The sequence below is a fragment of the Uranotaenia lowii genome, chromosome 3 (assembly GCF_029784155.1).
Source record: "Uranotaenia lowii strain MFRU-FL chromosome 3, ASM2978415v1, whole genome shotgun sequence".
NCBI classification, from domain to species: domain Eukaryota; kingdom Metazoa; phylum Arthropoda; class Insecta; order Diptera; family Culicidae; genus Uranotaenia; species Uranotaenia lowii.
Window position 1 is genome coordinate 149924752 of NC_073693.1, and position 26374 is coordinate 149951125.

A 26374-nucleotide genomic window follows, 5' to 3' on the forward strand; every position below is an offset into this window, starting at 1 on the left:
ATTCTTCCTCGAGCTGCATATTTTTAAATTATCTCATTGTGTGTAAAATGTCCCACATTTGGAAGGGTGATCTCAGAAGTTGTAAATCGCGTCATTCAAGAATGCTCTACCTACACAGTAAACGAAAATTACCGAGTTCGGTAATTTTTTTATCGAAATCCTAACATGTGTATATCGTTAAACTGTTCGGTAATTTTTTCCGTAAAAAATAAACGAACATCGGTAAATGAAGAATCGATTTACCGATGTTCGCTTATTTTTTACCGAAAAAATTACCGAACAGTTTAACGATGTACACATGTTAGGATTTTGGTAAAAAAATTAACGAACTCGGTAATTTTCATTTACTGTGTACAGAATATTTGATAACGACATGAAAATTATAAGACGATGATTCCTTTTTTATCTTACCGAATTTCAGTTAAATATCGATGGAATCAACGAAACATCAAAGGATCGTTAATCACATGTTTACTAGTCAATTCAAGTTATTCATGAGCGAAAACAAAATACTCAAATAGGCGTTTCTATCACAGCAACGATTTTGTACCCAATAGATCTTGTTAAGCAGGGTTTAGAACAGCCACATGCTATCCCTTTGGACATTCGGCTCACATGGGGGTCTAAAAAATTTACGCGCTACGCGCTTCAAAATTTACCATGCATTGAACCTTGTTGCGACTGCGAGTAAGAAAGACTCCTCAAAAGAAGTGGCGCTGTATGTGGCCCAAAAGAAAAAATATGGTCTGGCTCAAAGGATAAGGGCAAAGTTTTCTTCCTACAATTAGGGACTTCTTGGCGCAATCTGTTCTCGTTTTTTTGTTCCGGCTTTTTTTCTCGTTTGTTTCGGTTGGCTTGGTGTTGGCTCGAATTCCGGAGGTTTATTTTGATTATGGTGCTTTGGCCGTGTTTCCACAAAGCCTTGGGCAAATGAACGACGAACCAATCGGACCGTCTTTATCCGGTGCAGAGGAATTCGGATCAAAAAGTGGTCAACTTAAATTCGCCGTATTTTTTAATCATTCATATAAAAAACATGGACATCCCTCATTTTGAAGGTGTGTCTGTGTGTAGAATGATACTTCTATTTGGCTTTCGACGTTTTAGGTCTTAAGTTTTCAAAATGGCGTCCAAGCAAGAGGAGCTACGAATCAGAATTTTGTACATGTGTCGTGAAAATCCAAACTACACGCACGCAGAAATAGGAAAATCGTTGCATGTGGTGAAATCAACCGTCACCAAAGAAATAAAAGTGTTTGGGGAATATATTTCGACAACTAGAAAGCCGGGATCAGGGGGAAATCGAAGTACGGGAGCCGCAGTGACGAACAGAAGAGTGACCAGCACTTTCAAGCGAAACTCCAATCTCTCCGTTCGAGATGTCACCAATAAGTTGGGAATATCGTCTACAACCGTGCATGAAGCTTGAAAACGATCCGGACTATCGACTTAAAGAAGATAGTGACTATTAATTGCAATGAAAAGCTAAACCTTACGGCAAAAACAAGATCTCGGAAGCTGTATACGACATTGTTGACAAAGTTTGACTGCGTGGTAATGGATGACGAAACCCACACCAAGGCAGACTTCAGACAGATTCCGGAACAAGAGTTTTATACAGTAATCGGACGGGGAAGATGGCAGACATTTTCAAGCATATTAAACTATTAAAGTTTGACAAGAAATACCTCGTTTGGCAAGCTATCTGTATCTGAGGCTTGTAAAGCGACATTTTTGTTGCAGCCGGGATCGTCAACCAGGAAATTTACGTAAAAGATTGTCTTCAAAAGCGTTTGCTGCTTTTCCTGAAGAAACATGACTTTGTTATATCCAAGACTAGCTAATTTTATTTGAGCGTGTCAGCTTGTGCTAACGCTCAGCCGAACCAAACAAACAACCGAAAGAAAACAATACACAGCAAGAAAAATTCGTGTAATTTTAGATTGAAAACGATGCACGAAAACGGAACATCGTTTTCAATCTAAATTTACATCATCATTACATTGAGCCGTGTAAATTTAGACCATAAACGATGCACGAAAAGAGAACAGCTTACTGTCGTGTAAAAATACACAGCGATGTAAAATTTTAGATATTCCTCGGGATATTTGCAATTTTTATGAAATATTGAAATATTATGAGTCTTGAGAAGAAAACTACACTACAGTTTGCTATTATTAAACATTTATTCAAAAAAACATAAATAGTAAAGAAAAACCAAAGAACACCCACCATCACGAGCACCGCCAGGCTGGGGCACGGTTCATATTCTGCTGATATTTTAACCGCTCACTGGGGAAACCAAATGAAATTTCGTTCCGGACAGTCATGGTCCATTAATACAGGTCACTGCCGGGTCAGGAGGGATTTTTGCTCACAAATACCTCGGATTGTTCACGCAAATTCATCTCCTGGCAATATTCCGGATCCCTGCCAGTGCAACATCTGCCGTCGCTGTGATCGAGAAACAAATAATTAATTTTTATAACATCATACGTTTGTATTTTACTTTAGAAATTTACCACTTTAGCTATGTATAGAGATGATTAAGCTGCGTATTGAAACGAAGACCTTCGGTTTCCGAGGAATGACTCGACTGGCAAATGGTATACAAAAAAACAACAAACAAACAGTTTCATTCAATTTTAAATCAACAGATAGAATTTTACACTGCTTGCGATATAAATTTCATTGGCCGCTTTATTTTTACATCACGGAATGTAAAATTATAGCAAAACAATTTATTCCTATTCGCTTTTTGAGAACAGACTAAAATTACATCAAAAGGAGTGGAAAATTACATCTTTTTTTGATTATACTTGAGAAAAAATAGATCACGTGTGTTTTAGATTCCGTATACTTTTAGAAATTTTTTGCTGTGTAGCTCTGGAAAAGTATAAATAAACTAGCAACTGGAAGAGCTGGTCTCTTTTAGTTCTGGCTTCAAACTAAGTAATACGCGTTTTATTTTAATCCGAATTATATAGTGTTAAGACATAAAAGTGGCGACGATGATGAAAGTGTTGTGTATATTCGCGATAAGTTTAGTAGCCAAGTGTTTGAAAAGAAGGAAAAAAGTTTACCAGGTGAATAATTTTGCCGGTATTTGCCACCTATCCGATTGGTGAATAGTTCGCCCCAGGCCACCGGAAAAGTGGTGTTTTGGCCGGATTTGGCGTCCTACCATTATGAGAAAAGGCCATGGAGTGGTATGCCGCTATCAACATTCAGGTTGTGCCCAAGGATAAGAACCCTGCTTACTTCCCCAGAACTTCTCCCAATCGAAAAATATTGGACGATAGTTAAGCAAAACTGTAAGAAGACCCAAAAAACTGTAAGCAGCGAGAAGCAGTTCAAAGCAAACTGGCGTTCCGCGCCGAAGAAAGTGGATAAGGCAAGGTGACTGTACAAATTCTGATGACAGGCGTAAACGGAAGTCTCGCCAATTTGGACTCAGACATACGTAAACTCGTTCCAATCATTACATTTCCGTCATTTTTCCATCTTTTATACAGATTTAACTTCAAAAAGGAAGATACTTTGATTTTTTAACCCTTCATTTCATGATTTTTTATTTTTTCTCGAAAAAATTCTCAATAGTGCGCAATGATGAATACATGAAGGGAAAAATAAGGAAAAAATATTATTTTCACATATTTCGGTTATTTAGCAAAAATATTAATTGTTGCAAATATGCAACAACATGAAACGGTTACACCTTTTTTTCTTCACACTCGACAACTGGAAATAAATGCTTATTCCTAATTTCTTTTGCACTAATCATAGTTTTCGCACAGGAACTTCGCAAATCTAGATTTCTGGACACCGGAAAGTTAAGAATTTATCTGGGAGTAGTTATGTATGTTGGTTTTCCACCATGGGTGCACGGATTCACCGCAGTTTCTGCCTAAGTATGTGCTCACATGCATTCTTGGACCGACCCCATGGCTTCGTATGTAGGTATATTTTGGAAGAACGAGTCAATCAGGTTACTTAGAGGTATTCCGGCATCCGTGCATATACCTGGCCAGCTGGCAGCTGGTTAAACATTCATAAAATCAGTTATAAGAGGAAACACATCTTACCTGTCGGCTTCTTATGGGATTCGAACCCAAAAGTTGTCTCGCCGATACCGGGAATCGAACCCAGCCTGGCACATCGGAACCAGACTCGCACCAGCTTATCCACTAGACTACAAAGACTTTCGAGAAATTAGCTAGGAGTAGTTATGCGATAATATACCACCTACTGAGGAAATTATTCCTTACGTTTGCTTGAAGGTGCTAAAAAAAACGAACACACACATATAGGATCTCAGTGAAACTTCATGTTTCTTTGAAGAGATCTAATTTACTTAACTCTAAGGCGTACATCTTTCAAGGATTTTATGGCTAGCATCTTACCACCAGACCACGGAAAGAGCACTATATGTGCCGTGATCGGGATTCGATCTCATGGACTCTGGCTTAGATGGCTGGAACGCTATCCTCTAGGCCACGACCGGCGGCAAAATGGAAAGCTTCTTACCTATACAACTTTTCTGAACATAACCTTGAACAAATCAACACAAATCAATTCCGAAAACGTTTTTAAATTGGTTCTGATAAAGATTCTTAATCTTAAATCATACCATAACTATATGCCAGTTTTAATAAACAAACTTGATATTGAAGAGCAGTGTTCGGCATTGCTAATTGAAAAATTAGCGGCGCTAATTAAATCGCTAACTCATTCAAATTTAGCGATCGCTAATTAAAACCGCTAAATGAGCGGAAAAAGTTATCGCTTCATGCTTAAAGCGCTAATCGCTAATCGCTAACTGTTGATAAACAATAACGGAAACAGGATGGCAACAGCATGGATTATGGTTGCATCTTAATTCGTTTGCTCAAATACTTTACAAACATAGTGCAGATTGTTTATTGTGCCCAGTCTGTTGAAAAATCTTTAACCATGTTTAGCTTTTTTTTCAAACTTTCAAAATAGTAATGCAAAAATCTCATGATAGGAGCATTGCCAAACGTGTATCTAAAAAACTAAATGAAATAAATATGCAAATTCATTCTATGGTGATACTATCTTATTTTTATTTTACCTGATTTGAAATACTTGTAAAAACTGCTTTGTGAAAAGTAAATATCTCATCTACTTGAAACAAGTTGTAAAAAGCGGATTTTTCCAACATTTATTATTCGAGATTTGCCGTGTGAGATAGTAATGTGTGAAATTTCGAAAAGCTTTTTAAAATCCATCGGTTAACCTAAAAAGCACATTTCAACAAATCACCGCATGTGGACGACCATCTAAAGTCATGTAAAATATTTATCAAGCAGGCCGTTTACTGTACTTTTGCAAGCAAAAACAGTATCTAAAGTGACCTTCTAGCATTGAATTATATAAATGATGTTTAAAATAGTTTAATACTGTTTAACAATATTTATTGAATTGTTTGTCTGAGAATGTTGAGAAAAGAAGTACTTTATGAGAAAAAAAAGTTAATCTGTATGAGGCACTTCTGCCCTGAGAACATTCGAAGTGACCATTTTCACTTGGAGCGCATATTGGTGTAAGAATGATGCCCGATGTCTCCTTTACTTGTCAAAAGACGAAAAGTCTATCAGTTATAATTTGTGAATTTGAAACAAGTAAATGGAAGTTAGCGTTCTTCATTTAGCGGAACCTAAAAATAGCGGAACTTTTTAATTCGCTAGCTCAATCATAATTTAGCGGCAAAATTAAACCGCTAACAAAAAGGTATCGGACTAACTAGCGATTAGCGGATTAGCGTTTTTGTGCCGAACACTGTTGAAGAGCAATGTCTCAATTTAGTTTTGAAGGAATGATCCAATTACAAATTACATTAAACTATTAAATATCATTTGTTGGCAAAATTAAAAGAACAATAAAGATTTCTTCGGAATGAGCATTAGAATTTGGAACATGATTCTAAAATTAGAATTCAAACTTGAAATCAGTTTAAGAATAAAAAAGAAATAAAAATAAAACTAAATTCGAGAACAAAAAGTTTCAATTTAAAATCAACTTCCAGAACTTCCAGGAAAAGGTTGAATAGTATAAATAAAGAGCATTTTCGTCGATTGATAATAAGAAACGGCTCATACTTTAGTAAAAAATAATGAGCATTGTAATTTTCAATCAAATCATTCATTCATGTCTAAGAAAAAAAAGGCAAAACAATACTTCAAATCTCGGTTATCGAATGTTGGCAGATAGTACTAAATTTTCAAGTGGAAAAATAAAAAAGCGTATTCGTTGTTTGTTTTTAGATTTTTAAACTCTCTGGATAAAGCCCCGTTCTTGAGTTTGAATCACGTTGAATAATATAGAACTTTTGAAAATTGGTGTATGCTTATTTTGCAAGTTATGAAGGTATCCGACATTTTTTTTTATTCAAAATATGTATTTGTTATACCAATGGGCCGCGGAAAAAAAACAAAATAATGTGTTTTACATACGCTGAATTACAAATCCCAAATAAGTTAATTATTCGGACCCGTCCTAGTTTAAAGTTTGATAAATTTTGAACTTTTTATAATATTTTTCTAGTTTTGATAACGGTTTAGAGCAAAACTTTTATTTTTTTCACCTCGGGGGCCCTCTTTATTCAGGGGGGGGGGGGGGGCAATTTTTCTCATCCCCCCCCCCCCCCTCTTAATACGGCCTGAACATGATAATAAATCATTAATAACGAAAACATTGTCATCGGGAAACAAATACACTGTTTAACGATGCAAGTTTCGAAAACACACTATGGAACCCATATAACTAGCTAGGGTACTACCGTTGCATGGTGTTGCATATTTGCAACAGTTATTGAAAACCCATTATATCAGAGAAAAAACAAAAAAAAAATCTCAAATTTTGTTTTTATGTAAATTACTTTAGTGGGAATACGAAAATATTTTTTTTGAGTCGAAAAAAAATTCTCAATATGAATTACACTACACACAAAAAAAATCTGAGTTTTACATTTGATGTAAAATTTGATTTCATGTAAAATTCGGTCAGATGTGTTGTATATTATAACGCAGCCCTGAAAAAAACCATGCGTTTCCTCATTCGGGTCTATTTGTTGTAATTTTACATGACTTTTGCTTGAAACGATGTTTGGAATCAGACACCTTGCTGTCGCGCACAGGGTGTGTCTTATTGTTTGCCAATTTTAATAAATATAAAAAAGTGAAATCCTTTTAACAATTTTCACCAAAAATAAATTAAGTTTTATAGCTTATTGTAAAAAACACACTTTTAAAATAGTATATCTATTACTCGATAGAATTTTGTAGCCTCTATTGGAGAAGTGATATTTTGTTCTTAGCAACAGTTCACCTCTTGTCTTTGATTCTTTGTAGGGGAGATGAGGGCATAACGAGCACCCGAGGCATAATGAGAAGTCCATTTTTCTACATAAGTACGTATTTTCTTAAACAAATTTTCATGAGGACTTGTTTCGTACTACCTATAGTATTAATTTTTCACCAACAAAGAAATATCCTTTTCATATTTACAGAAATATTAAATAATAACCAGCAAGGTTCTCAAGTGACGAAAATATTATAATTTTTGAGCACCACCAAATAAGCTTTTATGACCTTTAAATCATCTTGATCTGAAAAGTACGCACTGCAACATGATCTACACATTGTTTTTCAATTTTCAGCATCATAAAATTTTTGATTTTTCACTTTAATCAATTGTAAAACGCGTTTTTACTTTAATTTGTTCACTAGAGGCGAACAGAGCACTTTCAATGAAGGCATATTGAGCATTTTCTGCCGGGGAATCTAGCAGCGAATTCGACTCGATGAAGTCAATTGACTAATAGAGCTACAGCTTAGCTTGTATCGTCTGACGATTTGGCCTATTGGTTAGATGTCGGAGAGGTAATCAGTAGACTCGAGTTCGATTCCTGTTCGAGGGGATTTTTTTTTTTGCACATACCATTCATGATTGATTTTTTTTATTGTTACATTATACGGCTAATAGCATCAAAGCATCATCCGTCAAACAAAACACCAGAAACATAATGTATGAACATGTGTTAATTCTTTGAATTCTACAAACAGACCTAGATTATTTTGTTTTTGCTTTGTTTGATGAATCTACGCCTCACCGTTTAGTGCAATCATGATCATAAATGATAAAAGAAGCAAAAAAAAAATCACCTCCACCAGGAATCGAACTCGAGCCTACTGATTATCTCTCCGACATCTAACCAATAGGCCAAATCGTCAAACGATACAAGTTGAGCTGTAGCTCTATTACTGAATTGACTTCATCGAGTCGAATTCGCTGCTAGATTCCCCGGCAGAAAATGCTCATTATGCCTTTATTAATGGTGCTCATACTGCCTCGGGGGGTTTCTCATTATGCCTCTACAGTGACTGGTTTTCAGCTTTCGGCAAATTTTTTTAAAATGCATCTTTAAACGTTTTTATCTACTTTTTCAAGTTTCATCCAATTAGACAATAGACTATTTGAGTGTCGGAACACGAATCAATGATGTAAATCACATATTACAGCTGTTCTCTATGGTTAAATAAGCATTTTCCTTAAGGTGCCCATTATGCCCTCATCTCCCCTATTTTAAAAAAAAATAGAAATAACTCTAACCGATAACATTGATTTGCAATCTAACAATTATACAATTGTTGTTACAAAAGAACCAGCACAATAAAGTTTTTTTTCTCTTTATTCTTCGATTAAAGTATAAACTTCAGAATTCAAAAAATCAAGTTCTTGGATTTGAATTGTTTTTAATTGTTTAATATTTATACAATTAAAATATAAGCTTCATTACCCCTTCTCCACATTCCATCATTTTTCAAAGGACATTTCAAAGTACAACGAACAAATAACAAGTATTATCAATCGAAAAACATTCTGGATTAACTTAGTGCTACCTATTTTGAAAAGTAATGGAAAACTTTTTTCAAAATCATCCATCCAAAAAGTATTAACGAAACTAAAAAAAATTTAGACACACCCTGTAGCAGGATCGTTTCACAAACAAACACCGGACGGCCGACCGGTAAGCAGCAAGTTCGATTTGATGCGCGAAGAAAATGCTGTGTCAAATCTGGAGCTCGTGGATTTCAAGTAATCATAAACATCTTTTCAACCATTGGCATGCTTTCTTATTAAACTGATGGCAAGAATTTGATAAAATAATGATTCAAAAACTAAAAAGGGATAATGAGCCGGTACGGTTTCATTGTTATGGTCATGTAAATTCACAATAGCATTTTTTTCATTCCGGGAATTTACATTACGTCGTAAGTCATGTAAATTTAGTAGAAATAACTTGCTCCATTTATTTGCAGGTTATAACATGTAATTATTTAATACTGTGTAGGCCAAAAATTTGAAAAATTAGGCTTTTTCCACATTCCATATTTTTCAGATTCAAGTGGGTTTTTTTGGTTCCTATAAACACTAAAAATATTTTTTTTTAATTGAACGTGATCTTGAAATTATAAATATTATTCCCATCGAAAAAAAAAAATTTACTTTTTAGCTAAATGTGAAGTTTAGAACAGTTTTAATTAATTGTTGCATATTTGTAACTTTATGAAACGAAGGGTTAAATAAACAAATAATCGATTTTCACGCAATTTTGTTTGACCACTCTTTGATCCGAACACCCTTTATCTTTATGGTGAACTCGAAGAAAAGGTTAATATGAAGCAGGCTCCAGAGTACGATAGGAACGAGGACACGAGCATCTAGTATGAAAACTGAAAAAGAGCATCTCTGGACTCAAGCATCAGCAAGATACTGGAACCACAAGCTGCACGAGTCCCTTGTTAATGTGGGATTCAAAACAAACTCTTGTTGATTTCAGAGATGTTAAAATCGCGAGTCTACATACTCGCACTTTGCCCTTCTTTGCACAACGATTTTATTTCGTTAAACTCAAACTGCAATGATGCTATCTATAGTTCAACTCGGAAAGCATCAGGAAGTAAGCTTCCAGGAAATTTATTACATAACACCCTGCTGGCATGACTCGATAAGCTGATCCCTATTCGAAGTTCCGTTATTGGATCAATTATCACAGTGTGACGCAAACCTTGACAGTCATCGGATAATAATTGTTTTGTTATCAAAACTACTCATATAGCAAAAAAAAATCACTGGCCCGTATATATTTCCGACACGAGAGCCAATAAATTGCGAAAATACAAAATCACACAATAATTCTAATAAGTTATCACTACACGCGAACCGAACGTCACCGAAGTGTGACTTTTGTCATCACAAATTGTTATTCTTTCTCTCTCGTCAAGCCACCATCTACTAGCTGATAATTTACTGCGTACCGGACGCCGCCAGGCTAGAAATGGTTTTGTCCAATGCCGTTGGCACCAGCGGTTGGCCGGACGGTTCTATCGGTAGTTTCGCTAGATCTGCGACGCTCACGATGTTCGCCGGGTCGCCTATGTCGCTAATATTCTGCTTCGTCAGCTCAATGTATGACGTGTTGGTCTGGGTGATGTTAACGATCGTTCCGGTGATGGGTAAAGTGGCGAGAACATCGCTCAAGCTGGAAACTGCTCCTATGTGGACCGGTGCAATACCCGTGAGCACCTGACCATTTACACTTGTTGCCACCGGGAGCGGAATGTCTCCGAGGTTGATGTGAGTCTTGTTGGAGCCGGAACTGAAGAACGTTAGATCAACTTGTTGTTCCCTGTTTAATAGACATGTACAACATTATTAGGAAATGGAAAGGTTACCATTTTTTTTATTGGAAATTTTAAAACTTACGTAATTGGTTCTTCACCGATTTCTTCAGTGTCGTTATCTGGAGCATCAACTAGAAGACCGATTTCATAAACCACGGCTTTGATTACATATCTGGAAATAAAGAAATTTATTTTTACTTTTCGGAAACGGTTTACCCCTACTTGACTTATTCATACCTAACTTCGCTTTGCAGACCTATTATACTGGAGTCTATTTGGCCTTCTTATGATCAATGACACCACTAATGAAGAGATTAGTGATTTTTTGTGTGGGCTTTTAGAAAGCGTTCGTAAAAAAGTATTGATGCAAAATTGAAGATATCTCTCGTAGGAAGGAACATAAACTCGTAGTTTGATTGAATTATAATTATAAATTTATAAATTGCCTGACATGTTGTTTTGAATGCCTCACAGAAACATCACTTTCCTTCGGAAATGTCTAGAATTATAGTAGGTGCAAAAACATAATCGCACAATTTTCCAAAATGGATCCTGATCTCTACCTTTTTTAACTAACTAAACCCCTTCCTTGGATACTTCAATATAGATTCGCAGACGCACATACATACGGTTTTCATAGCGTGTGAGACTACTTATCTCTAATTCTGACTATTTGAATATTTTCTATGTATGCAACAGCTTAGCAGCTTGTTACGCTTTGTGAATGATGTATAGAAAATCTGAAATAAATGTGTTACGTAGGGAGAAAGGGTGGTTTCAAAATTATCGATTGCGTAACGTAATATTTAAACGGCCTCTAAGTGTTCTAGTTTGAAACGAAAATAAGCGATTTTCGGATAACTGGAGCCAACCAATTAGCAATGAGGCAAATTTATTTGCGCAAATCTTCATAAAAATACACAATTCCTTAAACGTGACGTTCGAAATAAACTTGTAGTCGGGCTGCAACTGTGAGTTTTGTGATTAAACGTTACTACACAGTTCTGAGCATCAATCGCAGAAGATTAGGTGTCCAAAGGATTTTTTTAATCAGCATTTAGTAAATGAGTGCATACAGTTTTAGGCAGAATCTGTAAACTTCGCTTAGGAAACTAAAAAGCGGCTCCACACATAGTTTTGACAAAAACTGTTTTCAATTTTTCTTACATTTTTGATGATATTTCATCAGATTATTGATAAAATTGAACATAAATATATTTTTTACAGCATTCCATACGTATAACCAGCATTTGAAAGTGATTTAAGCAAACTTTTGGATTAAAAATATAAAACGCAAGAAACCGAAACAAAAACTTGCATTCTTTGGTCAGTTGAAAAGTTCAAAATAAGCTGTAAGGTGGCCTTCTGCACCATTTCGACTTATTTTTATTCGTTTCACTATTCAAAGGATGCCCTGAAGTGATATGAAGACAAAAACAAAAAGTTGTAGATAGGTATTTGAACCATTTTTGCTAGTGAGGTTAATTTTAAAGAAAAATGACAAAAAGTAAGTTTATGTATAAAAAAAGCTGTATTCAGAAGTTGCACGATGTTTTTTTTTGGGTTTAGTTAGGCCTAATGTACGATCGTACGAGTATGTTATTGAACTAAAATCAAGTTAAAATACCAGAAGATCACAAATGGTTTATAAGTTTTGAAAGAATGTTAACTAGATAATCTTGCAGCGTTTTTACTGTGATGCAATTTTATGTGGGGCACCTGTTTTACATTTATTCTTCAAGTAGCGCTCAATAGTGTTCTCTTCTCTTAAAGGAGAGATATTATCTACTGTCATGAAATTTCTACCCTGCGTGCTTGTCCTATATCCTATCCTATCCTATCCATTTGCTAAATTTTCTCCACGACATGCTTTATTCGAATTCACTCTTTATAATTCCTACATTTTCTATCTTTAATTAAAATCACGTCAAAATATGTACTTACAAATCCTTATGGGTACCATTGGTATTGTTGGCGGTAAGATCACTTTCGCTGCTACTCCATGCACTGCCTTCATCCGGATGGAACAAAGTATTCAAGGGATGAATTCCACTATCAGAAGCACTATCGGATGGCACCGGAATTCCTTCCAGTTGAAGGAACAGCATACAAAGCGCTGCAGCCACTAGCGATAACACTCGTAGCGGAGACATGCTTGTGACGCCTCCCTGAAACACTGGCCAAAGTTCCACAGAAAATAGCACTGTCTAATGTTGTGAGGCCTCGTGAAGCAGTCAATGAAGTTTGAACGCTCGCGATTCAAATGACCTGAAGTAGATCATTGGTTGAGTGCGTTTATATACCTATTTAGCGAAATATTTAGCACCAAGGTTCCAATCGATAGACATCGTTTGTGAATGTTTTTACAATATGCAAATTAACTGCTGAGACTCGGCGCGCTAAGAATACATGAAGATTCCAGAAAACCCAACTGATCATCTTCGCCAATGGAAGATTTTTCTCTCCATCCAATGCCATAATTTTCTAACAGCTGATTTGATCGATACCTCGTCATTGAAATATTCTAGGACTGATACTTTGTTTGCTGCATTTGAATGGAAGAAACCCTACTTTCCTGCGCTAGCTCAACAGGGGAACCTATTGGTCACCGGAGGAATATTGAACAACAAATAAAACTGTGATTCATTTTATTTGAACTTAACTGACAAACAAGAGAAACATATTCTGAATCTTTCAGGAAATGCACATTTGATTAAAGAAAGACTTGAAAATTAGGATGATCATAAAGATCATAAATTTATTCAAGAAATTTTCAATTCGCTTTTCTTTTTTTGTTTGGCTTTATATTTCAGTGGTTTGATAGAAGGAAATGGTAAGTTGGTTGATTTTAATTTTGTATGTACCTTCTTGTTTTAATTGTTCAGGTGTTCACTTCAGGTAGGGTAGGGGCACCAACCTCCGTCGTATCCCTCTGATTCGTCTTCATTCATGAATGCATGTTTAAGAGCCGAAAAATCACTTTCCACTTTAATTAGCTACTTCACATGATAAACTTACGCCTGTGAATTTATTTTTTTAATTTCTATCACAAATTTGTCACTTTTGAAACTATTTTTTTGAGATATTTGATTTTGAAATCGTGAGGTGAAATGAATTATTGGCGCACTCCGCCATATTAAAAGACGAACTTAGTGATCCCTCCAACGTGTTTCTTTGCTTTAACGCTTCCTATCAATGCCTGTAACGATCGAAATCATAAAATCTAACAGAAAAATGTTGAAATAAAATTAGAAAAATGATCTCAAACTAATCTGATTTATGTAAATTTGTCAATTTTCGATTGAAATTGAATCGCTCGGATCCCATAATTCGTCGTAATTTTGCGACAAGCACTGGGTTGCCAGGTGCTCAGATTTGTCTGTAAAACCAAGACTTTTGACCCTTTTGACCCTTCGTCCAGATATTGGTCAGACACAGATTTTTGCTGATAGTACCCAGATCTTACAGACTTTCAAAATTGAGTGATAAAATCAATATTCATGCATAGGATTTGATCCGTAAGTGCCAGATTAGGCTGAAATCTAGCTTGTATTCATTGATATTTGACCAATGATTCATTAACCCTCATCCGCATTAGAGTGTCATTTTGACACTATTGCAAGTTTGAATGCTTGTCACTTTTTTCAGAAGCTTCAAAAAAGAAAAATTTCTTCGGGGACCCTGAATGAATTCAAAAGTTCTTTAATATTGCATCTTTACTTTTTATTATGGACGAACCCTGGAAGCCTGGACAAAAAAACTCCCTTTTCCGACTTAGAGTGTCATTTTGACACTCCAAAGGAAAATCTATTTAATACGTTTTAATTATTTTGAACTTCATACCAAACTTATATCAAAAGAAACCTTGTAATGTCAGTAAAATATGTTTAGAAAATTATGTAGGTATAGCTAAAGCTTATAGTTTTCTCGTTATTCAGCATGAAAGAAAAAAAATCCGAAAAAACATGCCTCAGGAAAAGTGCTGTAGTTCATAGATTACACGTCCAAAAAAAATTTGCTTTATGCATATGGAAGCTGAAGTTAATGTCTACATCATGAATCCAAGAAATATTTTTTTAAATTTTTTTAATGAAATGGTCACAAAAAGTTAAAAAATGTGGTCTGAAAAACCTACTTTTCATTAGATTGCTAGTAAAAACTGTTTGAGCGGTGGTAGAGCTTTTGAAAAAATATCATCACAAGTTTTATTCGAATTCTGACATTTTGTTGTCTTTAGATTTTCCGGATTTTCAGTGCTTTTAATTTGTTTGGACCAATAAAAAGAATATTCATTGGAAAGCTAATTTAATCTACATTCTAGTGAGGTGCACCAATTCACGCTGTGAGATTTAACAAAAATATGAAAATTATAAACGTAAAATCATTCCTGAATTTCTAGAACCACAAGCAGCACTTCCAGCAAAACGTGTTTGTTTGCTCTCCGAGTAGGTACGGTGGGTGGTGATTTGGTCAGAGAGCGAAGCCGACAGACGAAATAATGATGCGTGTCGTGACAAGTAAACGTGAACTACTATCAATAGAAAATTTCCAACCAAGAAACGTACGACACGCATCTTTATTTCGGCTCTCGGCTTGGCTCTCTGCCCAAATCACCACCCACCGTACCTACTTGAAGAGCAAACAAACACGTTTTGCTGGACGTGCTGCTTGTGGTTCTAGAAATTCAGGAATGATTTTACGTTTATAATTTTCATATTTTTGTGAAATCTCACAGCGTGAATTGTAGCACCTCACTAGAATTTAGATCAAATGTGCTTTCCAATGAATATACCTTTGATTGGTCCAAACGGTGGACCACAAAAACATGCATGCGCATCATTATTTCGTCTGTCGGCTTCGCTTTCTGCCCGAATCACCGTACCTACTCGGAGAGCAAACAAACAAAGTAAAAGCACTGAAAATCCGGGTACAACCTGACGGTGGACCACAAAAACAGATAAAATTTCAATTTGTAAAAAAATCGCGCAAAGTAGTAAACTTTGAAAAATTTCGGTAAATTCAATTTTTGTTGCATGGAAAATCTAAAGACAGCAAAATGTTAGAATTTTAATAGATTTTGTAGTCATATTTTTTCAAAAACTCTACCATCGCTCAAACAGTATTTACATGCAATCGAATGAAAAGTAGGTTTTTCAGACCACTTTTTTGAACTTTTTGCTACCATTTCATTAAAAAAAATTTAAAAAAAAAAATTTCTTGGCTTCATGATGTAGACATTAACTTCAGCTTTCATATGCATAAGACAATTTTTTTTTGGACGTGTAATATATGAACTACAGCAGTTTTCCTGAGGCATGTTTTTTCGGATTTTTTTTTCTTTCATGCTGAATAACGAGAAAACTATAAGCTTAAGCTATATATAATGCTCTAAACATATTTTACTGACATTACAAGGTTTCTAGTGATATAAGTTTTATCGTAATCGGTTAGACATAAAAAGAATTATGACGATTTTAGCTTGGAGTGTCAAATTGACATGCTTAATTTGTAAAACTTTGTTCAGGGGTTTTTGGGATACTGAATGCCGAATATCGGTGTTTCTCGTCAAAGATTTCTTTGTGGTCCTTGATGTGTTTAGATTGCTTGTGAATTAAATTTCCAGATTTTAATTTTTTATACAAAATTAGTTTGAAGACACAATTCAGCTGAAAATAACAAATAAAAGGTAGAATTTGAGTTTTCTGTTTTACAAAAACCCAAACTAAATAAAATCATCTACAGGATTTTTATTATGGAATTGATTCTTTATGAAAAATATTTACTTAAAAAAAATTGCAAATATTCTATATTTTTCCAGTGTATTGTTCAACATTATTAACATATTAAGGACACCAAAATTTGTCATTTTATGTTTCAGAAACCAATGAACAAAATAATGTGTTGTGTTACATTTTGTAGATTTTGATTAGATTCATAACATTTGAATTATTTTAGCATACTTGCGGCAAGCGAAAAAACGAGAAATCTCGTATTTGGTCCGCAATGTATTGCAATTTTTTTAAAGCCAAACTTCATATTAAAATCTTTGATTTCGTTCAAGTTTGCATCAAGAAAATTTGATCCGAAAATCTGATAATTTTTATCGTTTTTTTTTTTTTGGAAAATTTAATTTATTTTCATCAAAGGTTAAAATCTTTGAGTTTGAAAAATAGCTTATTTTATACCGAAATCAACTAAATTTGATCTACCAGACTCTTTAACAAATTCAATTATTTTAGCATCGATGAAAGCGAATTCAGCTCACCTTTTAGGTTGAGGAACAATTTTCTAAAGTTACAATTTAATATGAAAACTTTTAAGTACTTAAAAATGAATAACCATATAGTTACAAACATAATTTTTTTAAATTTTGTTTGTTTTTGTGAATTGTTGTGGCAAAAAATCATGGATAAAAATCAGTCACCAAACCCCCCCATGAGTCAGTTCTTCCTACGGCCCTGGTGTGTGTACTTATGTGATATGTACTTTAATTTAAACAGTGAGGAGTAAGGGAAGGAGTAAGGAAGGAAGGGATGGAGATTGAGGATGGATTTTGGAGGTGGAAAGGAGATAGGATGAATTCGGAAAGGGGATTAAAATTTCCCACACCAGGTTGTACACGGTTACGAAGACCATTTCCTGTCTTTTCCTCCCAAGAGCCCATAGCTTAGAAAAGATTTACCGATTTACTTAGTTCAAAAATGTTGTAAACTGGTGTAATTGTTGAGGATATCTACATTTTTTTTAGGACGTAAAAAGTTGAACTACAGTGAAATCCGTTTCCACTTGCCCCGGTGTACCTTACAAATTATTTTCTCTAAAATAAAAAAAACTTACTCTGGTATTGTGTGTTCATTAAATTTTATTTTTAGATTCTACACATCTAAGAGGTATCCGGAAGTTCTCCTCCGGGAACAAGCTGAAACGAAAAAAAGGAATGCTTCAAAGTTGATATATCTGACAAGTTACATGTGGACGATTTATGAATTCAGTCTTCAAATATGATACAAATTAATAAAATTTAATTTAATTTATTAGATCATTTAGTAGTATGCTACTTTTTTTTTCAAAGGGATTTTAACTCCACAGGAGGCATTCGTCCCTAATATTTAGTATGCTACCTGGTCATTGGGCTTAACGCACATTTAGCTTAGCTTCACGGTTAAAAAAAAAAAGAACAATTATCCGATCAGAGTCCTATAAACCCGGATTACTATTTTGGCTGTTTCTTCAAAACATAGAAACCAATTTTCATAAACTATACACTCAGGCAAATTCTTATTATAATTTTCATAAGATGCATCTTATGAACCGCTTTTTAGAGTGTAAAATAATGTTTCATAAGAGTCTTATAAAATTCTTTCAATTTTCATACGATGCTCTTATGAAAAATAGAAGAAACGGCATTGTGAAAAAATAATGAACACATTCATTCATTGCATCAGTTTTTTTCATCATCTAACTGTACGAAGCAATCGCCAGTTCATGTTATTATAATTTCCCTTCAATGTTAAATGTTATTGCTATCTCCGGAATGGTAAGTTCGATTTGATGTTTTTTGTGTAAACGTCTAATATATTAGTAAACTAAAATACATTATTTGTTTACTTTTCAGCAAGCTGATCGGCAAAAAACGAAAGGTCAAAGATTTAGATGCGGCAAAAAAAAACTTTGATGGAGCCGTCTCTTGATGCGCTGCTGATGGTGACCATTAAGGATTTAATTTTAAACAAATTTGGCAAACAATAAAGTGATTGTTTTAGCATGAAATATCTAGAACTTTTCTTATTAGAAAGTGATTTACTATTTCCATAAGAATCTCTTATGAAAAGCAACAACCTTTCATTGAAGTAGGCGTTCATCTTCAGAATTCATTCGCGTCATAAGACAATCTTATGAATTTCATTAATTTTTCTTATGGCGCCACTTCATAAGAGAATCTTATGGCATACATAATAGTATTTTTCTGAGTGTACTATTTCGGAATCGTCTACTACATGTTCACAATCTGTTTCTTTTCATGCGGCAGATAAGAGCAAAGAACAAATTGATTTTTATCACCTTTCGTATTCTTGATTTTATTGAATTTTTCTATAAAAAAAATTCTTGATTTATAGGTTTTGTGCAATGATACAGTAGGGGAGATAAGGGCATAACGGCCACCTTAAGGAAAACGCTTATTTAATCATAGAAAACAGCTGTAATATGTGAGTTACATCATTGTTTCGTGTTTAGACACTAAAAAAAGCCTACTTTCTAACTGGGTGAAACTTGAAAAAGTAGATAAAAACGTTTAAAAATGCATTTTTAAACATTTTTGACGAAAGCTGAAAACCAGTCACTATCGGGGCTTAATGAGAACCCCCCTCTGGGGCAGTATAAGCACCATTCATTGGGGCACGATGAGCGTTTTCTGCCGTAGAATCTAGCAGCGAATTCAACTCGATGAAGTCGACTTTATTATAGAGCTATAACTTGACTTGTTTCATCTGACGATTTGGCCTATCGGTAAGGTGTCGGGGAGATAATCAGATGACTCGAGTTCGATTCCTGGTCGAGGCGAATTTTTTTCGTTTACTTTTCATGATCGATGCATTTTGCACTAAACGGTGAGTCGTAGATCCATAATGCAAATCAATAACAAAATAATGTATGTCTGTTTGAAGAATACAAATAATTCAAACACACACACACACACTCATACATTATTTTTCTGCTGCTTTGTGTGGCGGATGATGCTACTAGCCGTATAATGCAATAATTAAAATAATCGATTATGAATGGTAAATGAAAAAAAATTGTCTCGACCAGCATTCGAACTCGAGTCTTCTGATTATCTCTCCGACACCTTACCAATATGCCAAATCGTCAGATGTAGACCAGTAAAGTTACAGCTTTATAATTCAGTTGACTTCATCGAAATGAATTCGCTGCTAGATTCTACTGCAGAAAATGCTCATCGTATCCCGATTAAAATTGCTCTGTTCGCCCCGAGTCATTAAATTAAAGTAAAAACGGGTTTTAAAATTGATTACAGTGAAAATTCAAAAATTAAATGATAGTGAAAATTCAGGAACAATGTGTACATCGTGGTTCAGTGCTCACATTATAGATCAAGATGATTTAACAATCAATAGAGCCTATTTTCTAATGCTCAAAAATTATAATAATTTCGTAACTTGAGAAGCGTTTATGAGAAAAATCTATATCAAGACTGTCAAAATTATTTATTTATTTACAACATAACAATTACATTACATACATGAGATTTGTTTTAAAACTCCAATGGCATTGCCTTTTAAGGAGTTGTATGGTAAATTCAAAGCAAACTGCGTATACATATTTTGGAAACTAAACTTATAACTGACGAGTTATAATAAAATAAAAATATAATTAAATTGTTGAATTCAATGATACAAAAAAAAAAAAAAAGAATAACAATGAAAACTAATCACGATAAATTTAAAAACATGTTTTTTTATTTGAGTTAAAGTGAAAAAATATTGTATGACTTTCAAAGTGTTGATGACACTTCTGGATTCAGTAAAAATTGTTTGACAGATTTTTTAAAATTAATATAATTATTAAAATGCCAAGGCAAGAAAATTATACAACTTTACACCTCTGAAGGCTAAGGAACGTTCTCCAATTGAAGAACTGATTGAAGGGCGAACTCACATATTTCTGTTACGCGTTGAATATTGATGATTAATACGGTTGAATGATATATTGCAGTGAGTACTATTCTGCCGCTATTCGCAAGACTGTCCCATATGCATTTTCGTCATTTTTCAGTTTATCTAAAAAATCGTTCAGATACAGTTAGTTCTTTAATTTAGACTAAAAAGTTTCATAACTTTGTTCTCAACATATATGAAAAAAAATACCAAGTCATGTCTGTCCCATATGAAATATACCCGCAAAGCTGTCCCATATGTCTATTTATACAGAATGCTTCAAAATTGCTCCTCTAATTTACGTTAATTTTACAAATATTCATACAATGTGTGCGACAAAATAAGCATTCATTGAAATTGCGAAAGTTAGACTTGAGAAAACGGTACAGTAAAGTTGCAAATAACAATCTCCATAATTTTTACAAGCCTAAGTTTAGCCTAATGGGTAAATTCCATCAAACTGTTTTTTTTTTAATTTCATAATAAGCTTATTGAATTGTTCTTTGTAAAACATGGAAAATAGTCAGCTACAAAGCCACATTTTTTAGGTTTTTGTCATGCTGTTACTTGCTGCTTGGACTTTCATAAAATCTATGAACAAAAATACGCGTACCTGGTAGCACACGCTTAAGTCATATTGAATTGATTGTTCTCATCAAATATTTGCAGCCAAGATACTTTGCTGTTTCTGATTCAGCATGTATTTCATTAGAAGGTTTTTATAGTCTTTCTTAAAAGATAATCGACCGAAAAACTTTCCAAAATATGATGGTACAGGTTGTTTTATTCATGGAACGTTTTTATTCATTTTATTTTAGACCCACTCAATTCTTACGTTAAACTTTCTTTATCTATGACTATCTAAACATGTCATAAACATCATTTCAAACTTATTTTTATCAGTAAACAACCAGTAAAGTGAATAATACAGCGCAGATAGAAAGAATCAAATGATCAACTGACAAAAGGAAAGCCAAATATGGGACAGCTTTGCGGGTATATTTAATCCGCATGCGAAATATACTCGCAAGGCTGTCCCATCATTATTTTCTCCTCCGCATCAACAACTTCCAAATCAAAAACACATTGGACGAAATTCTACAACAATTATCTTAATATCTGTGAAGAAAGAAGTAGAAAAGGTAAAGTTTCAACCGAGAAATCCACGAAAGTTTATAAAAATCTTTAAAGCCGTTTTTCTCGGTTCGTTGTTTTTGCATATGGGACAGACTTGCCGGCAGCGGCAGTATTTGTAATGCTTAAATAAATGAAACTACATATATGCAAAATATACAGGCCTCTGACAGGAATAATGTTATTTTTGATATTGTACAGTTCGGCAGAATGACTACGGTATGGCAGATTATTAATAATGCGTAGAATTTTGTTTTGAGCAACTTGAAGTTTATCGAGTCGAGAATTACAAGCATTACCCCAAGACGAAATAAGATAGGTTAGTAAAGAATGGGAAAGGGAGTACTAAATCATTTGAAGAATATAAGGCGGAATTTTATGTTTGACTTTAGAAACTATACCTATTGCTTTATTTAGTTTATGTAGAAGGCTATCTATATGCGAATTCCAATTTAGAAGATCATCTAAGATCACTCCTAAGTACTTACATACGGTCACAACTCTAAGACTAGGGAAATTAGTTTTGGTGATTTCTAAGGAGTTTGGAGTGCATCTTTGAGAGGTTTTGAAAATTAATATATTTGATTTCTCTGTTCAAAGTCAACTTATTTATGCGATAATAGTCTTTCAATAATGTGAGGTCAGAACAAATATTATTATCGTTTTCTTCAGGGCTAGTGTTACTGTAAAAGAACGCAGAATCGTCAGAAAATAATCGAAGAACACCTTTAAGAGGTAGAGCAGCAATTACTCTTTGATTTAGAAATTATTTTAAAGATGTTTTTAAAATTCCGTGAAAAAAAATCAAACATGACAATTTTCCCAGTAAGGTGCCGAAATTACCGCTTTTCCCGGATTCCTGGTGACGCGATGAAATTCCAAAGTTTTTTCCGGTTCGCTAGCAACCCTGAACGGGAGTATGACGTTTGGCATAAAAGCCATTTGGCATAAAGACCATTTGACTTAAAAGCCACTCGGCATAATTATAACTTACTCTGTGGTGATTATTCAATTAAACTTACAAGATTACTTTTTCAATTTTGCGGCGTTGCCGCGAACATCGAAGATACAGGGGGTGAGGCGGCCGCCGACCCGCTGTCAGAAGCGGTGTCCTTATTAAGCGGGCCACAGACTACACAACATTTGTACAAATGCGATGAAATTCGATGAAATTTTGTCGCTGTAAACACGATTTGCATAGTGTATGGCACTATTTGAATGAGCGCCCAAACGGTTGGAGTAAGGCAGTCGGGATCGACATATTTTGTACAAACCATCCTCCCAGCCGGGGTGGAGATGGTTTTTTTTTTGCTGTTGCTGTTTTCGCCAGCAATCGTTTGTGTTCGCGTGAAAAATGTTTGTATAGTGTGTAGGCGAGCATAGAACAAACAATCGTCGTGGAATCATCGAATTTGTACAGGCCATTTGTGTAGTCTATGGCCCGCTTTACATTGATCTAGGTCTACTGGGGCCTCCTAGGTTTATGTGAAAGCTAGGGGTTAATTCCTTAGCCCGAAGGACAATATTTCATGAAAGTTCGAAAGCGCAGCGTGAGGAGTCGGTTCCAGCTTAGGTCTAAAAGCCTTACTTATGGCGGTTTTGCAATAGTCAACAAGATGCTAACAAATAAAAAAAAACCAGCCTCCTCACGCTGCGCGTTCGAACTTTCATGAAATATTGTCGCGCGGCGGACGAAGCTAAGGGAAGATACATGGGCTTCGATGTTTGCAATGCCGCAAAAATTAAAAAAAGAAAACTCGAAGCTTTGTCCGAAAAGTGAATTAAAGCCCGCAAAAATAAAATTATGCCAAATAGCTTTATGTCAAATGGGTTTATACCAAAAAGCATTACGCCAATTGCGTTCTACAAAATTGTAGTTGTAATTATTTCTTTATTCAGTAATGATAACCTTTTTTATAAAATTACATTATATCAGGTCAAGGAGATTTCAGTGGGAAAGAAAAAAAACAATGGAATGAATAAACACTATTTTCAGCTAACAATTAATTAAAAACTAATCAAACAAAACCAAAGTATTGGAGGTAATTTAATAACAAACGAAACGAAAAGAAAAAGATGATATGCCAAAAGGCATTATGTCATTTGGGTTCTGAGAAATATCACATTCCCTTGCGAAACACCTATTGTTAGGGACTAGAAACTTTTTTAAATTTAAGGTTCGTTTCTGAAGACCACAAAAACATAAGCAAAATTTTTAAAAGCATTTGATAGCAGACATAACAATTTCAAAATCTACAGAGGCGAACCAGCCTGCGGTTGAAAACCTCTCAAATAAAGACAAAAAAAAATTCAAAATTGTACACTTTATAAAAATCGGTTCAGCATTATTAATTTTATATCCAAAACAGTAATCCCAGTCTAAGTTACCGTAACCGGCTAATTGTCCTTTTTCTGGGTGACTCCTGTACTGCCCCTATTCGCATAACAGTCCCATACTGTTAGCGTTTCCTATCCATATGGGACTGTTATGCCAATAGGGGCAGTGTAACCCTATTCAAAAATAAATAGAAAAGAGGAATTGTAGAGCTGCTTATTTTAAGATGTCATTTCATGTATCTAGCTCTAACTGTTCCTGGGATATCGCATCGAGAAGGTACAGTTCGGGTCATATAGACCTTAACCGCAAAGGAAGGTTAATTATGTCAGGTGGGGTAGACTCAAAGAAACGATTTACACATTGAGAAATATTAATGCAATTTTCACAGAATCTTAAGTAAACACAAAGCATCTACAGGTGATACTTTAAAAAAAACTTGTTACATACCATGGTTATATTATTGCCATTAAGGAGAATCTGATCCAGCTTGGTGATCCGACGTCCTTCGGGTGTGTTCTCGTATTCGGTAACATCTTCCAGGAGCATGTTGACAAAATCATCGAAACCCAGCAGCGTCCCTACAATTTCCTTATCATTTTTCATAATGATATGTATTCGGGACCCAATGCATTTATCTACCAATTCTGAAAGTTGAAACCCCATAAATGCGGAACCAGAAAACCACGAATTTAATTCACTTACCTAAAGGTAGCAAAGTGGATTGGTTAGCTACCGTGGATTGTGCCATCGTAACGTTTTACTTGATAAACAACAATTTGAACTTAAAAAAAATTGCAATGATTAATAACGTTTCCCTCAGCAATTGTTTTGGAAACAAACCCGCGCGCCTTAAATGCAATAGGTGTGTTCATTACCTTCTATCATTTCCAAAAGTTTAAACCGATTAAGGAAAATCAGCTATTAGTCGTGAACGCATATTGAGCGAAAATTGAATGTAAGGACATACATTAAAATTTAAAGCTTTATATTTATGAATCATTGATATTAAGTTATTATTTTTTTTTACTTACTCAATTAGTTCAAAGTATGCGTATGGTAAAAATTTTATTTAATAATTATTGCTATAAGTTTTCAGCTATAATATAAATCTGCTAGTTGAACAGCTCTAATATTCAAGCTGCATCTGATTAGGTTCATCTATTCAGGGGTGCCAGGGGGTTTCGTCAAAAAATCAGGACAACGCGTAGCTATAAATCAGGATTTACAGGACACCTTTTGATTCATGGATATAATAACAAGCAGCTCTGCTTGGATTGCATAAATAAAGGCGCATACGGGTGCTGCAAACGCCTTAGTTTATGCAACAACAGTAGACAGCTTCTTGACTGGCCTGCAGTTCACATCGAAAAACACCATTTAAATATCATCTGGACCGAAGATTACCATCTATTAAAATGGTTCAACTATTTCATAACAGATTTATTCGATTTTCTAACGATTTAACTATCATTTCGATTATATTTGAGAAGTTTTTATGAAAATCGGAACAATTCAGGCCTTTTTAGGGACCCATTATTTTCAAAAATCAGAACTTCGAACAAATCAAGAGTTTTTAAAAAATCAGGACGGTCTTTCGAAAATCAGGACAATTGGCACCTCTGCATCTATTCTTCTTTCTGTTCATTTTTTACAAAAGAAGTTCATCGTCTGGTTCATCCTCGAAGCCAAGATAGGTAGATTTAAAGGTAAGTAACATTACGCTTAACCTGAATCGACAGAGCCGCGTAAACGCAGGGTTAAAAATAGTTATGAAATTTCGAACGATATCTGTGGAAGCTAAGAAATATCTTCTATTAATTATCGAGAACAATTTTATTCAGCTTTTTGTTCAACTTACGACGGCTACCCCTTAAAGACGTAAAATCGAACCGTTATTGAGAACCTCCACGGTCTGTCAAATAACGGGTCATTTTGTCCGATTAATATTATCGCGCCAGCCAGTCGGACTTCCGACAAAGAAATTAGGAAAATGAAGTTTTAGATTGTCGGAAGTCAGTGTTTAGCTGCACGCAAAGAAAACTACGTATTTAGTGCATTGAATCAAAAGAAATACATTTTTTAATCAAGGTTCTAAAGTTTTTTGAATTTAAATCATATTTTTTTGATTCAAAAAACATGTCTATCGAAACGAAAGAAAATTATTTGAAGTTAACCCTCCAAAGCCGTTCGGGTCAATATGACCCGAAGCGCACATTTCAAACATCTTTATCATCATTCCAATATACTGATGAACTGGTAGTTTTGACAGACCAAGTATGTTCTATGAAAATAATGATCAAATTAACGCCAAAAAACTAAAATTTGAGTTTTTAAAATCGGTTCATTGAGAAATGAAATACAGCTAAGCAAAGCCAAAACTGGATGTCGTTTTTTTAAAGTAAGACTTTTTTCTACCGGAAGATCTGTCATAGCGGTAAAAACTTTCATTGGACCCCAACATATCTATACATTGTCGGATAGATGGATTCTTGACAATTTCAAACATCAATGAAAAA

At 34.6% G+C, this 26374-nt stretch overlaps 2 protein-coding genes across 2 annotated transcripts; both read right to left on the reverse strand.

Moving 5' to 3' along the window:
• Window positions 1–10139: 10139 nt before the first annotated feature.
• LOC129757906 (uncharacterized) lies at window positions 10140–12987 on the reverse strand. Its single transcript, XM_055755290.1, has 3 exons — window positions 12654–12987; window positions 10792–10881; window positions 10140–10714 (listed from the first exon to the last, which is right to left on the reverse strand). The coding sequence occupies exons 1-3, from the start codon at window positions 12860–12862 to the stop codon at window positions 10333–10335; spliced, it is 681 nt and encodes a 226-aa protein (XP_055611265.1). The 5' UTR covers window positions 12863–12987; the 3' UTR covers window positions 10140–10332.
• Window positions 12988–17551: 4564 nt separating this feature from the next.
• On the reverse strand, window positions 17552–24722 carry LOC129755279 (U6 snRNA-associated Sm-like protein LSm5). Its single transcript, XM_055751699.1, has 3 exons — window positions 24561–24722; window positions 24306–24502; window positions 17552–17628 (listed from the first exon to the last, which is right to left on the reverse strand). Exons 1-3 carry the CDS (start codon window positions 24604–24606, stop codon window positions 17593–17595), a joined length of 279 nt encoding a protein of 92 aa, XP_055607674.1. The 5' UTR covers window positions 24607–24722; the 3' UTR covers window positions 17552–17592.
• Window positions 24723–26374: the final 1652 nt, after the last annotated feature.